Genomic DNA, 18045 nt, shown 5'->3' on the forward strand with positions numbered 1-18045 from the left:
ATGTGAGGAGTTGAATAGAAGGAAGTTTACAAGGCAAAAAACGTATACTTTAAGTATGCTTTATTTTCTCTTCTTCACATTAATAATAAATAAATAAATTTCTTATAGCCCTCTCTCATTACCTCCAAAATTGTAATGAAGTTGTAATGGTTGGTTAAAAAATGAAGACCCAATAAAGCAGATGGTGAACTTTCTGGAAAATGTTGAGAGGTCATTGAATTTGTTTTATTATGGATGATTTAAACTGGAGAGGAGCTTGGCAAGCTGGCAGAACTTCTAGATAAGGCTAGAGCTACACATTCTTGGCCTCTGCAATTCTCTTTGTAAGGAAAGGCAAGCTTCAGAACTGCGGTAAGTTGTGTTGGATAGTAGAAGGAAGGCAGCTGTCTTGTTTGTGATCTAAACAGACCTCCAGAATACTGAATTTTGAAAGGGAGTTGTAGGTTTGAGGCTGGTTTTGTCATTTTTTCAAGGTGTGTTTTGTTGATGTTGTTTGGGTCTTTTGGTTTGGTTCCCGTTCCCTGGCACCCCACCCCCCTGCCGCCCTCCCCATACCTAAGCACAAATAAGCTCTGAGCTGCAGATGGAGATCTGACATGTTTTCTTGTAGTGTGGTGAGACTTAAAAAAGAAATATTTTCATTTGTGGTTGCTGATTTAATCACACTGGGCAAAGTCATATCTTTCTCTTTACTTTTATGGAGTATTGGGTTGGATAAGCTAACCCTGCCTAAACAATTTGGTTTATTTTTTTCCTTGGCAGGAAGAAATGCTTTCTTTTCTAGTATTTTCCTGGATCCCTATTTCAGAAACTGTATAGTTTTTTATCACCTAATTACCATGTGATTATCAGAATGCCTATATTTTTCAATGCATTACCTAGATTTAAAAATATTCATAATTTTTAAGGGAAATACTTTTAACTTTGAATGTTATTTAAAAAGTAGGGATTAGATACTATAAGTGCATATCTTTTCCCCATTAATGATGTCCACATACTCTTATATCTGTATTGCTAAGGTCAACCCTGATATAAAAGTGTTCTCTGTTGTAAAGGCTACATGCAATATCTTTTTTCATTAAAATGCAATTCAGGGTATTATAACAGACATACCTGCCCTAACCATTTAATTTTACAGAGAATCATGAAATGATGACTTCAGCTATTGCCATGTTTTTGTTGTTGAACTAGTACTTTTCTCTACATATGTTGTGTCCATTCTGCTTCTGGTGTACTCCATTTAGATTATTAGAGCCTTTTGGTAGCAGAGACTCTTAGATCTGTTACATCTATGACCCACCTTGTCCTTGACTATGGCTGTTTTTACCATATATATGAAAACGTGGACATGCCAACAATGTTCTAATTTCAGTAGCACATGGACCAGAAATTTCACTGGGGCATTGGGCTGCAATCACCTTAGCTTTAAATATTTTGGAATAGATTTGTCTCTTTCTGTAAAGTTTAAATTCTACAGTTGCTTTTTTTTCTTGTTTGCCTATTTGAGGAAAGTTTTTAGTGCAGTAGTTTGTCCCTCTGGTATACTAAAAATCACAGAAAATGCACTCTCCTGGCCTCTGATTCATCCTGGTGGAATATATATGTGCTTGACAGGTAAGTCATAGATTTTTTAGGTGTTTTCTTGCTCCTTATACATAACTCTGGAACTGCAATGCAGTACCAATGCTACCTTTAAGCTCTACTATTGTAAGAAATCAGTAATTACTTTCCCTGCCTCTGAAATGAATGTTAAAGGAGGACAGCACTAGGAGCTATGTAGAAAGGGTTAATGAACACCCAAAATGTTGACCTGAGGCTTTAACTGTATTGAGTGGTCTGGCTTTGCATCCTGCAGAGAGTCTGCATGTAGAGCCTAGGCAACAGGCACGCACAGCCCTGTGTGCTTAATCCCCAAACCTTGTTTGGAAGAGAGCTCCACAGTATGGGCAAGACACAGTCACCCTAGTGATAAAATCCTGTAAGACAACATCTCTATCATAAAGCTAAGGAGGTATATGGTCCTGAAAGCAGATCTGCCAACATACCATGGCATCTAGAAAGCTTATGTCTGGAACTGCAAATTTTGGAAAAGCAGCCTGGACCAGGCAAGCCTTTTTTGCTTTGCATTAAGCTACTGTATTCAAAGTATTCATCTTATACCATGGGCCTTATGGAAGAATAGCAAGTAGAAGGGCAGATGTTCACACTCAGGTTTTGTGATAAACATATTGCTTTCGCTCAGGTACTTTTAACTCCTAGAATGAGTATTTTCTGTAAGAAAAATGGAAAAATATTTGCTGTGCTTACTCTATCTATTCGATGATTTTTTGGGCTGCTATGACCTATTTCACAACAGCACTAGGCTACAGGAATAATTTGGTCTGAAGTAAGTACAAATATCTAAAGAATGATTCAATTTATTAAGTAATATACAATAATGTAAATTAAGTACAAATATGTAAAGAATGCCTTTACAAATATGTCAAGAATGACTTGGATTTGTATGGGTTTAAACACCGTGTACCAGAAATAGAACCACTGTAACTCTCATGGGACTTGGTGGCCCTGCAGCCTGAGAAGCACATGAGGTAGTTTGTTGAGGTGTAGTATAGGTTTCACTACAAGGACAATCAGACAAGGCCTGATACTTGAGCTAGAAGTCTCTTTCTAGGTGTGTTTTCAGAAGCTCACATGAGGGAAGAAACACCTCTGTAAGATAACTTATGTTGTCACTTACATGTCTGTTAACTACTTACATGTCTGTTAACTGTAGCTGCTTTTTCGTTAATTACTACTTTTGTTTTAAACCCTTACAGATCAAAATTATTTAAAACAGGGCCTCGTTGCACATGAATGCTGAGCAAAGCATGCATGAATAAGTCTTAGAAAAAAAGAAAAATTATAGTGTTGACAAACTAAACCTCAGCCACTTTCAGATAAACAGGGGTGAATTGTGATTGTCTTCAGAAATTCTACAGATGTTCTTTGGCTGAACTGTCTTCATGGAGTTCTCTAGTTTTTTTCCCTTTTTTTTTCTTTTTCTTTTTTTTCTTTTCTGGAATTTGTGAAATAGTATTTGTATTTCCTTTCTTCACCCAAGATCTGGTACCTCTTTTACTTTTCACCTGTAGTGAGTCAATGATTTACCAGCAAGGGTGCATTTAATACATTTCATAGAATCATAGAATGGTTTAGTTTGGAGAAGACCTTAAAGATCATCTGGTTCCAACCCACCTTGTCATGAGCAGGGGTACCTTTCACTAGATGAGGTTGCTCAAAGCTCCATTCACCCTGGCTTTGAACACTTCCAGACATTTCTGTGAGGAGGAAATAAAGTAAAAGAGCGAGAAAAGACTAGAGATTGGAAATCCAAGGGAAAAAATATATAGACAAAACTGAATATTGAAAGATGCTCTGAAGTGTATTTTTTCCCTCTCTTTTTTTTTTTTTTTTACTTTCAACACAGAGAAATGCTTGTTTTCCTGAAGTTGTTTTGAGTAAATTTATCATTTGTGGATATATTACAATGGGATTTTTGAAATGAGGACCTAACAGTCACACTGAATTGATACCAACGATGCACATAAATTACTGAAGAGAGTCTTGCCATTCTCAGTCCTACTTTTAAAATAGGGACACAGCGGGGTGTTTAAAAGTGCACCTGTCTCCTTAAAGAGTGAATGTTGCATATAATTCCCAAAATGGGCATGCTGAATGAGTGAACAGGTGAATTGCCTCCTGCCAGCCATGACACCTCACCTAACAGATTCCTCTGGTGTTAATGGGACTGTCACCAAGGCATTGGGGGGGTGATGTAATAGAGTCAATGTGGCATGTCACTGTGGAGACTTCTCTCTTGCCTCACAACCTTTGAAAAGGGTAGTAATGTAACTTAATATCATAGAAATAGAAGATCTAATTTAGGCTAAAATAATTACACAGCTTCAGGATGAGGAGGATTATTGTATCATCCTTAGATTACAAACATTTAATTATAAGATAAGTTTAGCATGCAGTAGTATAATTTAATGTTCCCATGTTAAGATTAGTGAATTTCCTCTGCTGATGCCACCCAGAGACTTCTGTTAATATTGCAAATCTGCTAATTTCCAACTGTTTTCATTATTATTATTATTATTATTATTATTATTATTATTATTATTATTACTAACAACATTTTTTGAAGAAGGTGGTGCTGTGCATGTTTGGTTTTGCTCACTATTTTAAAAAGGACATCATGGCATGGATGTCTCATGTATGCACCATAAACACTACTGAAATTTTTAATAACACTACTGAAATTTTTAATATCTATGTTAATTGTTTTGTGAAATCAAGAAGTCTTTATTGTCTTTAAATTTTGTTATTTACCATTAATGGCAGCTTCTGAATTCCATTCTAAACATGACATTTTATTCCTTATTAGTAATTTCTCAATTTATTTTGCTGTTTACTGTAGCTTTACTTTGAAGGGCTGAATAACGAAACTTAGGTTAGAGCGAACTTTGCTATTTCATTTATGAAGAACCGTAGACCTCAGCCCCTGGCAAGTCCTTGGACAATGTAAACCAAACAAGCTATGGCCTGTTGGACACATACTAAATTTAAAGTTAAACTGAGACAGGTTTCTGGCCTTTAATTTTGTTTGTAGGAGTATCTAATGTCCTCCTGCCCAGCTTTGATTTTTAACCTCTGTTGTCTTTAAAGCTCTTTATGAGACTCACTTGACCTTTCCTAGGAGCTGAGGGCACTTCATTGTGTTTGCTATGCCATTGGTTTGAGAGTTAGGGCAAACTTTCTTTCCTATTAAATCTAAGCACTTTCCCCCATAATCCTGAATCTCACTGGAAGCCCTGACAACATGTCATTCACAGCATGTGAAAGAGCTTTCTCAGAATACAACTTTTTCAATATCCATCTTTTAATTCCATGAGAAAATGTGCATTTACTTTCAGAAATATTTTTGAGTTATAAGGCCTGCAGATTTCAGTCCTGTAATACCAATTAAAAAAAGAATTTTTTTTTTTTTTGCTAAGGATGTATTGAATGGACCAAAAGGACTCTCTGTGTATTACTACTTTACCAAGAGTTTTTAATTTGTAGAAAAAGAAATTACATACCTTTAGCAGCCTGTTGTGTACTTTTGGCTCCAGGGAGATAACTTGTAACAGAACTGAAAGATTTTGCTTCATCACAGGCTTTTTTAGCTAGACTTTGCTGTTTAGATAAAAGTAAATGTAATTATTCTGTGTTTTTAGTGACATAAATTTTCTGTGATGTAACTCAAAGTATAATTTCACCAATAAGCTTTTACTTTTGCAGTTTGCATGGGTTTTGTTTGATTATTTATTTTAAAAAACATGTTTATTTGTTTATTTTGCCTTACAGAGCTATCACGAAATCAAAGCTTTATCCCATAAAGGCTTATTCCTTTTTGACTTTTGATGCTGTTGTGACACACATGGGATATGGCTTCAGAGTGTTTGCTGAAAAAAAAGCCCAGCACTAGCTGCCATTTACCCTTCCTGACCTTGTTACCTTAAGCAAGAGTGATGCTGTGCGCAACAAAGACAGGATAAATAATGTATACTTTGAGGGACAGTGGGGAGTCAGATTTCAGAGAGATTTCTTAGCAAGTCCTCATTCTGTTCAAGACAGAGCTTGCCTTGCCCTGCCTGGCTCTTGGCCCCTTGCTCCAAACCTGGAAATATTCTCACTCACCTGCTTGCTCTACCTTGAAGTTTTATTGTGCCTTGCTGACACGGAAAGACAAATGGAAGACAACTGGGTTCTTGAATCTCAGGCTTCTGGCACTGCAATAGTTCTGTGTACTCCCCCACGCTATGGGGAGCTACTGCTTTCCTCATTTTACATGCGACCAAAGGTCTCATTTACCATACCAATGTAGAGCTGAAGTAATCCCAGTCTCAACTGCTTGTTTTGTAGCTCTTCCAGAGAACACTTTTTTCACAGTGAGTCTGGTGTTTTCAGCCAATGGTCTGCATATTATACACAACAACACAGATTTGAACAATAACGCACTGATAGGATGAGTTGTACTTTGGCAGTTTAAGAGTAGACCTGTGTGTGGTTCTGCAAGCTTGTACCTCTGGGCAGAAACCTCTGGGCAGGAGCATAGGCAGAGAGAGCCCATGGAGCTGTGGCTGCCATCCTGAAGAATGCAAATTCCCCATGGCCTGTGCAACCATGAGAAAGGAGAACATAGCAGCCAAGGGACTAAACCCATGTCCTAAATTGGCCTTTCAACCCCTCTTGTGGGCTCTGTCCACTGGTTTGGTTGGCCTCTCAGCCTGGGTACTTTATTCTGTCTTTAAAGCTCTGATTTTTTTAATTTTTTTTTCTCCATAGGATATGTGTTATAAAATGGTTTAACATCGCTTTATATGTTAGTCACAGAGCTTGATACAAAGAAAAGTAATCTCTCTGCATCTCCTGGAAGTGAGAGCTGTTTCTGATTGGGAGTGAGTGTGCATTTTCTCTGTCAAGAACATGTGCATATTCTATGTCCATGTGGGAAATGTCTGAGATAATTTGTGTAGGTTTTAGATACACTGGCTGAGAAATGGATAAACATAGATTATGCCAGACCCCCAGTCCTCACCTGCTTCTAATGCATGGAAAATTCATCTGACTTCACTGGAGTATGTACTAGTGCATTGCAGTGCTGTTTTCTGCATTACCTGAGGAGGAAAACCACATCTGACTTATAAATAAGACCAAAATTGGAATTCATCATTAAAACTGATATAGGTGATTGCTCTATATATTTTACAGGCCTGTGGTGTAAATTGTGTGGTATGGTGGTAAAAGTCTCCTATGTTTCATGAAGGACCATACTGAGAAAACTTGGAGCCACACAGTATCTATAAATTTAGTGTTTCCTACCTGATGTACTACAACTATGACATTTACAGTAACAGTTGTATTTCTTGATTGCTTTTAGAAATTGCCCCTTGGTTACATGTATTCAAAGCAGAAAATGCTGTGGACTTCTCACAGTTAACGTTTGACCCAGGACAGAAAGAGCTTATTGCTGGAGCAAGGTGAGAAATCTGTTTTATTTTCATGTTGAATCAGACTACATTTTGTTCTCTGTTAATAAGTAATTATCTTGCTCTCCTGTGATTCCCCTGCCTTCCTGACTTATTAAACTGAATATAATGTTTGTTTATATTTTTTGTTCTTGACCAAATTTGAAAAGATGGACTGCCTGATATCTGGGATCCTAGTAGCTTACACAATTTTCATTTTTAAGAGGACTGTCCTTGAGTACTCTCAAGCTTTGGATGAATACAGTAGAACAGGCAGATGCTGTATGACGGTGTGAAAACAGTTACCTAAACTTGGCAACACAGTATGGCTCTTTGTGCTTGGATGATTTCTAATAATTATTCAATACAAGGCCGGGAACAATCTGTTAAAGATTGCAGAATTAGTGGTAAAATTGGTGATAATCATAATTTCTGCACAGTAGGGCAGTACTTTGCAAGCTGTGATCAACGATAACACTGTCTTAGGTGTCAACATTGAAGCAGTGACAGTCCTTGAACACCATTTTTTCTTCTTTTAGCCTATGAAGTATAGTAAAACATTTTGGTAGGCAAATAAATGTATCCATCTAAACTTATTATTTAAATGTACCCCCTGAGTACAATTTACTCTTGAATTAACGAAGTTTTGGTCACTTCATTTTTCTGTTACATTTAGCACTGGAATGTACTTCTGTTTCCCAATCATTTCTTAGTTCAAAATGAGGTTCAAAATAGAATCCTAAAATGCACTGTGATTTTTTATTTTGATTTTTTTTTTTCTCCCATGTGCTAATGGAAGTTGTGTATCTCCTGGGGCAAAATTTCTGAGTCAGAGCTGGCTGCATGAGCTTCTCCTCAGTCCCATGAAACTATGTGTTGGATTGATGCACACTGTATAGATCTCAATAAACAACAAAAAATATTATTTTTTTTTCTTTCTTATCCTCTTTTTTTTTTTTCCTCCAAACTCTGCTCATCTGGGTGCCAGGTCTCAGCAAAGAATATGGTCATTTAAACATGTGCTTTTGATGAAGACTTTTGAATCACCCTGGGATAAGCTTTGGTTGATTTTGTTGAATAGTCAGTGACTATGAAAAAAATGCTGCTGATTCTGCCTTTTGAAATAGACCCAATGCAGTAAAAGTAATAGGATTCATTTGGTTTCTCTGAAAGTTAATGATGTTTCAGAGCTTCATATCTCTTGTTCAGGCTAAAATTGCAAAATTAATATTAATGTTCAGTGTTTTTAAAATTGCAATAGAAACTTTTGGTTTCCATGGTCCACTATAGCTGACTATTATTCACTCACAGAAAGTATTGGATTTTCCCTTTCCATAATCTACATTTCCATTCTAAATTCTAAGCTTTTCCACAGTGGTCTCTTTAGAGTGATTGTGTCAGTGGGTTTCTCCAATTGTGTTATTGATATTGGTGTGTCATTTTCATTTCTTGAAGCATTGTGCCAAATAATAGGATGAAAGTCGTCGTATGTCATGGAGTCATAGGTTCAGAGACTAGCAGCCACTTTTCAGGGTGCATCCCAAAAATGCAAGTGTTGTTCTTGCTGATTATACACCTTTTGCATATTGTCCCCACTACCATGTAGAATGAACATGTTCACTGTGAATATGATATCAGGTTTTCTCCTTGTTTGCATAAGTGGTGTTTGCAGCCTTTCATAGTCTTAACTGGATACGCTGATGTTTGTTTTTTTTCCTTAAAATCCTGGTTGTAATTACCATTCAGGACCATATGAACTGAACATTAATATTACCATGCTTACATTACGGCCTGTGAATAGAATTTTAGTAGAAGTTTCTTACACATCTGCCTCACAGGATTCACATATCTGAAGAGCCGTTAGAAAAATTAATTTTCTTTCCTAAGCCACAGATGTGCTGTCATAAAGACAGTGAAGGGAATGTACTCTTAAATCCTCCTCCCTGGTGAAATATACAGTTATGTCTCTTGGAACATTTCAACCTTTTTTTTTTTTTTTTTTAATTATCTTCTCATACTAACACTTCAGTACTGAAAAATGACTAAATACGTGCAATGCGATTTCTGTAAGATCTGAAGAGCTAAAAGTTCCACTTAGTGGTAGAGAAGGGAAATGTGCACCGTGGCACTTGTAAAGGTACAAATAAACTTACATTACTTTGTTTGCACAGCCAAAGTAAGTATTCTCATTATGATTTACTTGTCGAGCATCCAAAGAAAACCAGGTAGTCATGCTTGCACCTTGAAGCTTCTGCTTTAGTTAAGATAGTGTTCTTCTACATCAGATATATGATTTTCACAGCCAGGACCAGTGTCTTGGCTCACCTCAAGTTTATAATTGATTTTTTTGTCACTTTAGTGGAGTGTAAGTGAACTCTTCCCCATAAGTTCTGTCTTATCAACCAAACAAAATAATGTTGCCATAATCTGTCACTACTGGAAATTCTTGAATCCCTTTTCCATTACTAATGTTTACTATGGATGATTCACTTCGATTTTTGAAGTTCTACAGCCTTTAAAGAGGTTCATGTGTTGTCTGTCTTAATATGCAAGCCAGTGAAGATCCCAGCTGGGATCCAAACTGGATTCCAGTTGGGAGCTGCCAATGTTATAAAAAGGTAGGTATGATCCTATGATGCCTCAAAAGGTGTCTCCTGTAGTGACAGGGAAGTATTGATGTCATTGCACATGATCCTTAAGAGATTTTAAACTGAAATGGTGTACATTAGTCTTCTTATATGTACTTAACCAAAATTTGAAAGAGGTTTAGGGAAAGGCAGCTAAAAGTCAAGAGAAGAGGGTTGGAATTGTAGTGCAGGAAAACAGGCTGAGTGTGTGCACAGTGTCTGCCCATAAATCCATCAGCAAATACATCTAGGGAAGGAAATTGCTGTATAAACGTCACAGTAGAGTTGGCAGAGAACTAAATCAGTTTAAATGGGCCATGGGTAATTTGGTCAAGAAACAATGAGTTTTGTCACATTTTATTAGTGTGACCAAAACAAGAACAGAAATATTTTTGAGATAGCAATCTCTAGATATATGAAGGGCATTATTCTATACTACTTGCCATAGCAGTATATAGCAATGATCAGAAAGGTCATTACTAATACTGAATTGCTAAAATTAGTCTTGCCTGTCCAGTCTGGGAAATAAAGGTGCTTTTCTGATATGTGTGTGTGTTCTGTATTTGCTGTGCAGAAATAATTTTTTTCACAATTTTATGTGCTCCCCCATCTTGGGTTGTCTTCTAGGCCTAGCTGATTAATCCTGTGTCCTAGCTGTATTTCAGTAGCTTTACACCATCTGCAGTGATCTACAAATGTCGCTACTCCAGTACTAACACAGACCTTCAATTTACTCATCCAATCCACCCTGACACTGGTATTTCCCTTATGCTGAGGAGTTGCCTAAAATTTGGATCCATCACCCCTTTCCCTCTCCCACCACCCCCATTAGAGAGAGAGGCTACTGATCTCAGTGAAGTTTGGGTTGGGCTCAGTCTGATTCATTTTTACAGCGTGCAGTCATGTTTTTCTGAACACGATAGAAAGGAGTAACTGTGGCCCATTTTGTTGTGCACCTTCCAGATTCCTCACAAATCCTGCATCTCAGCTGCGGGGAGTGTATGTATTTCTTAGGTTGTATGCATTTCCTGCCATGAAGTCCAATGGCTTTTGGTAGCAACTTTTCAATTTCTGGCTATTCCTATACAGGTTTGGTAAAAATTCCTGTTTGAAATTGTGAAAGGAGCTAGCTCAACTTTCAAGTTTAATATCTGTGTGTCAGACTCACTTGACAATCCTTCACACCTTCCAGTGTAAGAGATCTGCTTAATAACATGCCCTGGATCTGAAGAATAATTGTTGTCATACTATTTTACAACACTGTCATTTGGTTTCCTATCAACCTGCTGTGCAAAAAGAGATACATGTGTACTGTTGGTGAGGGCTTCAGAGGGAGAGGGATTACCTTCTAAGATAACTGATGAGTTAGCATGGATCTCAGTAGCAACCTATAGTTGCTCCGCTTGCCTGGGAGTTTTTTGCACAAATTGTCTATGTAGAAAAATGCATTTAGATAGCTTTCAGAAATGGGGGGATTGGAGTGTAGGGGGGGTGAGGACAGGCAGAGAAAAAGGCAAAGAGAGAAATTTATCTTGCCTGACTTTGATAAAACAGTCCAAAGTGCATAGTGAAGACAAGCGAAAATCGCAGTTCAGTTTATAGACCCAAGTTAAGGTAAGAAGAATGATTTTTATTATGGTTGCAAATTTTGAATTTGAAGAATATGACAGACTTTTCAGTGTTATGTGAATACAGTCTGGATTTTAATGTAAAAGGATTTTTTTCTCTTAATAGGTATATGCTAAATTGTATGAGATTATACAGTTATGTAAAATGGGAGAAAAATAAGCAATGAGAAATACTCTGAGGAAAAAATTCAATGTGGATGTGAGACAATTGTTAGTACATTGCAAAGATCATTGGCTTTTGACACAGCAACATAGCTCTGTTCCCATGAAACTATCTTCAAAATTTGCCCCAGGCATTTTTCTTAACATCACATATGACCTGGCAGATAGAAATGAATGAATTCTTTTGCAATGTGAACTTTATAGGGAATTCATTTGTTTACTTCAAAAAAACCTCATATGGCAGGGCAGAATTTACTTTTATAATTAGGTGGCATCAGTGGAGGATTACTCTCAGGGCATTAGCTCCTCAGTAAGGTCAAGGAAATGAGAGACTGCTTGCTTATCCTATTCTGATAAATCCTGATAAAATATTCAGCAGAACATTTCTCTGTGTGTTATTTAGTGGACTGACCTTACTTCTAAACAAATATGATAATGATTTCTGTATTTTGAAATGCCAATAAGCATGAAGATTAATGGATTTCTCCAAGAACAACCTTCTTTTACTAAGTGCTTTGCCATATGTCCTGCAGTGTTTTCTTTGCCTCTTTTTTGGAAGGGTGAATTGATGGGAGAAAGGACCAGCTCAGGGGAAGGATACAGTAGTGTCTGAATTGCCCTGGCAAACTCTACATTGCATTTTTTTTCTTCCTTGTTAGGAGAAATGAGGTCAGGGCAAAAAAAGTTAAAGTTTTAAGTAATTACATTTTGCTTTTAATCCATCGTTTTTTTCTCTCTCCCCCTTTTTCTTTTTTGTTTTCATTAGTGACATTTAAAATATATTTTTTTCTTAATGCTTTTATTCAGACCATGCAAGAATAATTATGTCAGAGTAAACTTGTTTATTTAACGGAAAAATGAAGTAATCCTCTTCCCAAGTCTCTTGTGCTTGAAATTATGAACCGGTAGGAACCCAGCTGGAGTTCATTCTTAAGATGTGATTATTTATTTATTAAAGTTCAAGTTGGGCTTGAACTTCAGCTATACATGAAAATTACATAGTTACTTAACAGAAATGGGTCTCAAAGCTATTCAGCTTTTTTAAAAAAATGGATAATATTTATTTATTTATAGATATATTTCTTACACAGAACATCCTAGTAATGGTGGCTTTCTCCTGTATGTTCTCCTGCAAGTTAATTAAACTTGCTTTGAGGATTATAACTTGCTTTGAGGTGGCTTATTGCCTCAGTCACTCCATATCTTGCTGATGAAAGACTGTTACAGTATGCCTTTTCACTTAATTAGATGTGTATTTGGGAACGTTAATTTGAAGCATTACCACTACTTGCCATAATAACAGAAAGGCAAATTAAAGGATTCATTAACAGTAGCTTAAGAACCTCTAATAAAGGAATACATAACTGTACAGGTGTGCTGCTTGCTTTTGTCTGCTCCCAGCAGGAGAATCTGAGAGCTTCTGGTTAATGAGATGCTCTGAGCACTACATATTGAGAAAATATACAGGCACCAGGAATTAGTGCTCTATTCTCTGAATACCCATCTGGGTTTCATTTTACACTTGGTTTAGGATAATCAGTCTGTCCTTCCACTGACTGGTCTGCTCTGAGCTAAAGTAAGGTTTAATGTGAAATCTAAGAGAAAGTATCATACTGCTGCAGAAAGAGGAAGGTCATTCTCCTTGTCCTGTTTCTCCTACCTTGGCAATAGCTTCCTAAATGTTTTTAAAAGCTGATGCTTTGTACCACTCCTGCTCATCCCTTGTTCTGCTATGCAACTTTCCCCTCCTTTACACCAGATCTAATAATAGTCTCATTGCAGAATAACAATAGTCAGTTCACTGGCCCCACCAAATTTACTCATTTTCTTGTGATGTCTTACCTTTTTAATTAGTGGAACTAACATGATTCATCAGGGGAGTGCTAGAGTTGGCTTGAGGTAAAATTAAAGAGAAATAACAGGAGTGAGTGAACACCAATCCTTTAGAAATTGCATCAGATGAGGGATGTCCTGAAAGTACCCGTCTTTGATTGAAATAATGACTTTATGTATATACACTTGATCTGTTCTAGCAGTCATATGTGTCTTGCTGCAGAGTGTGGCAATTTATGCCTTCTAGTGATTCCTGGTTAGACTGTGTTCTCCTAGGTTGTCATGTCAGTTTGCTGCTCTGTTCTTCTGCAGTGAATATTAGTCTAAACATATGGTTTCTGTCCTACATCTCCAGCAATTTGGTCCGTGCTGAACTTGTCTACTTGTGTGTGCTTTTACAGCAGTGAAATGCAGGACAGAGAGCTACCAGCTGCCCAGAGGCTGATAATCATGATATAGGAGAATTCTTAGGTCTGTGAAGGGCTCTTCACTGCCTCTGAAGCATAGGTGCCTTGCATGAGTTACCACTGTGCCATTGTGGTTGCCCTTGCCTTGTAAGAGGGCTGCTCAGATGCTAGGCAGGCATGTGGACTCAGTTCTCATTCCAAGAGACAATTTAACAGTGCAATGAAGCATACAATGCACGTGACTTAATCTCTCAGAATTTTATGGGAGCAAATATATTTGAATGTGTATTTATATAAACATTTATATATGTATATACATTTTATATAGATGTGTGTCGACAATGTGTACTGTGGTGTGTATCCAGCTTCTAAATTTCCCATGTACAGCAAGTTTTCACTGAAGGGAAGTGCTCTGTTGGAATGGCTCTAACAGAGGACTACAGTGTGATCACAGAGGGAAAATTCAAGGGTGGCTTTGAAAATGTGAGCTATTGAGTTTAGTATCTCCTTCCTTTTAGTATCTTTACAGCATTAATATGATCACTTACATATTTTTTTTTTATAATTGTGTTGTCACAGTTTCTTTTCTTTATAAAATAAACAAATCAAAACAAAAAAAAACCCAAACAAACAACAAACCCCCAAATCTTTGGCTACATTAGGTTCTTTGCCTTCTCCCTCCACCCACTTTCCACCCCAAAATGCTCATCTGCTCAAGCAAACTTTGTGCCAGAATTAATTGCTGTAGGAAAAGAGTCCACAACAGATGTGAATTGTCTAAAATTTCTGTTTAAGTCCATTCCTGTTATTGCAGGGTTCATTTTGTTCTGGTTTGGTTTGGTTTGAGGTTTTTTTTGTAGGAGATATAGCAGCATCATTTAAATTTAATGGCAAATTAATCTTGAAAAGAAACAGAAGATGAATGTTTTGAAAAATGAAATGGTAATAAGAAAATATAGGATTTTCTTCCCTGTTTATGTGGGTGGGTATTGTGCAGTGTATGCCATGTTTGCCAAAATGTAAAAAACAAGGGCACGTACTTTGACATCTGCATTGCCACATTAAAAAGTATTTTAAAATTTGGTAAGTCACAGTTATGACATACATGATTAATGTTTTGGTAGAGGTGTGTCATGACCTGGTATCTTGGGCCAACTCTGGGCAGTAGGGGCTGTCTTGCTAAGATTCGAAAATTACCCTGGAATAACAAAGCAAACTGACACGAAACAGCTGATGAGTTGGGTTTATTAGAGCTAGTGAAAACTCTTGGTAATGGACTAATGGACTGGTGCAGAGGGAAAATGGGAAGAAAAAGGGAGAGGACAAAATATATACATACATATATATGTATGTATATGTGTGTGTGTGTGTGTGTATATATATATCTATATATATATATCGAGAGAGAGAGAAAGAGAGAGTGTTAATAAGAGAAAAAGGTATCACCACTCTGTGGATCCAGCAAGGATGTTCACAGGAATAGTCCAAACTCTTGGTGGTGAGTGTACATTTCAGCAGGGTCTTCTGTGGTAAATGCAACACGTGGATCCCAGAAGTTGGGGGGGTGGACTGGGGGAGAAGGACAAGGGTTGTCTCCAAATCACAGAGAGGTGGTGCATGAGAGAGAGGGAATTCCTGCCTCTGCAGAAATTATCTCTCTTCATGGTTAGACCATCTGCTCAGCCAGCAGCACTTTTCCAGAGCTATTAAGACCATAACCCTGTCTATTCAAGACCAGGTATTGTCATGTTTGAGACAAATAGAATAAGTATGGGCTATCAGCTCTGCTCTGCCACATGCATTGTTTTGAGATAATAGAGGATCTGCTATCACAAGGTGATGTTTCAGGATAAAGATGACCCCAACAACTTAATAACTATTTGTTGAGCTCACAAATTTATCTGGACTAAAGCATAATATGCAGAAAAAGCCTTGGTCTGTATGCATCAGAGGTGCACAAGTGACAAATATTCTGGGGCCATCTCCAGCTGGGGAACTTGGGTGCTCTGTGCAAGAAGAGGGGCCAACAGGAGAAGACAGTAATTCATATTTGAGATAATATGGCATATTGGGACTTCAGGAGGAGAGAGAGCTCCAGAGATGCAAAGCACTGCTGCCTTTCCACTTTTTCTAGAGAAGGCCATGGCAACAATCTCCAAAAGTCCCTTTTACCCCTTACCATTCTATGATTCTGTGTTTTCATGTATGCTGTTTTCATATCTAAGCTACTTATGTCATTATTCTTATTTGCTGAGACTTCAATTTCTTGTAAAATGCAGACAAAAAACTTACTTATTGGCCATTCTGCTTTTCATTGTTATAATTTGGCCATTTTCGTACAAGAGTTCAACTAGGCCACTAATTAGGTTTCTTTTTGTTTCCAATGTATCATCCTTATCTTTTTTGTTTGTATTTCCTATGATAACTTAAAATCTAAACAAACATTTTCTATGTCATCAGTTTTCATTTATGTTATCTCCTTTCCTCCTATTCTTACTTATTTTTTTTTAGGTTGGTTTATTTCCAGTGGTTGATTGGTTTATTTCCAATTGTTGAACTAGAATTGGTTTTACTCAGAACTTTCCCAATTTCACTGTGGAATTATGACTTATTGCTAAATAGTGAATTCTTGAAGAGCTTATACTTCAATTTTAGATTTAATATGTTTTCCTTTTGAATAAAATTATCTTCTTTCATGTGTAATATTTCATTGAAAAAAGTGCACAGGAAGTAATCTTTTACTATTTTATTCCAAGAGGTTTGGCAGGGTGTCTGGTATGTTTATTGATTCAGGTTTTCAATTGCAGATGCATATGGGGACTTGAGGTGGGGTAGATTTTTTTTTTTTTTGCTACCTTCTGAGTTTTTCAAAAGCTTCATCTATGGGACATTTTATTAAGCTGGACATGGTACTTTAATGTTTTTCTAATTAATGTCTGTGTTTAATGCAGCAGTATTTATTGTTGTTTCATTCACATTATATAGCTTGCTGTTTTACAAAGAAAAGGGTGCTCTGCTGGATTTAACAACCATTGCCAACATACTATACTTCTGTATAGGGTTTTCAGTTGAGTTTTGATACGGACTTGTTCGGGAACATACAGAAGATTAGTTTAATATTTTTATCTGTAGTCATACTGAATGTATTCACTGCAATAGATCAAAATGTGGTGTTGTCTAGATGACTGGAGTGTGCTTTTTTGTGTGCTTCATTCAGTTCCCACTGATACCAGTGGAAATCTTTTGTCATTTGGTCTGAGCAGGCTCTTAATTAACAGATTTTAGTCATCATAGTTCAGCTAGGAAAGTTTGTTCATTGCTGTGAATGTAACGCAAAATGCTTATTATCTCCTGGCTATCTGAAAAAAAAAATGTAGGATGCTGCTTTATCTCAGTTAACTGTGTTTTCTTCTCATTACAGTGTCCTTCTGTTTGCAAATTTATGTAGCGTATTTGCTTTCCTCATTCATTAAGCATCAAATAGAAACAAATTTACCAATTACTGACAGTGTCATATCAGTTTAATTCCAGTATGTAAAGCTGTATTTGGCTTCCCTTTATTACCACCATTTTTGGACAAGAGACAAAAAGCTTGTGTGCTAAGAGGCCCATATCTATGCTTCAGAAATGTGCATGGTCATTTTTATTTCACATTCTTCGTTGCCTTCAAAGCGTAAATACACTAGAATAAAGCTAAATAGAGGTTGAAAATGGCAACCCAGAGCATAATCTCAATGACATATTGAAAAGTATCGTCACCTTTCTTGTGACACCATAATGGCTTCGCACATCATAAAAATTGGCATTGACTTTTTCAGATTTATTAATGTCATATTTCCAGTGTGGTTTTTCATTGTCACACTTGTATTTTTTAAGATTTCTTTTTTTTGTCATATGTGCCCCTTCTGAATGAGTTCTTGCTTATTAGAGATGCATGCCTTGTAATGTTAAGCTATTGCATTTGTACTGATCCAAAAAATTAAACTGTAAGACCAGGCTGTCTGCTCATACATCCCGCAACAGAGACTACATTTATTTGTAGAGTGAGATGGAACACTCATGTGCCACTTCTGTGAGTCTGATACCACTGGCTTAAGAAAACAGTTTATACCTGCTGAGAATGCTAGTTGAATCTTTTTCTGGAAGAAATAAGTTGTTCTGCTTCTTGTAAGTGGAAAAAAAGATCTGCTATAGCAGTGAAAGTGTAAATTTTATTACTTTTGGTACCTAGAGTGAAGTAAACACAGTCAATGATCGTTAATGGAAGCTATTATACAATGAGGTGAGGAGCAGTGTTTATGTTCCCTGCTAAATATTTCTGACAAAGACATTTTGC

At 36.9% G+C, this 18045-nt stretch overlaps 1 protein-coding gene across 1 annotated transcript in view; it reads left to right on the plus strand.

The window, feature by feature from the left end:
* SEMA5A (semaphorin 5A) overlaps positions 1 to 18045 on the plus strand; it is a 281365-nt gene that overhangs the window by 79155 nt on the left and 184165 nt on the right. The window contains exon 3 of the mRNA XM_054381978.1: positions 6965 to 7064. Within this exon, the coding sequence (XP_054237953.1) occupies positions 6965 to 7064 (100 nt within the window). The remainder of the gene's footprint in view (positions 1 to 6964; positions 7065 to 18045) is intronic.

The sequence above is a fragment of the Indicator indicator genome, chromosome 6 (assembly GCF_027791375.1).
Source record: "Indicator indicator isolate 239-I01 chromosome 6, UM_Iind_1.1, whole genome shotgun sequence".
Classification (NCBI taxonomy): Eukaryota; Metazoa; Chordata; class Aves; order Piciformes; family Indicatoridae; genus Indicator; species Indicator indicator.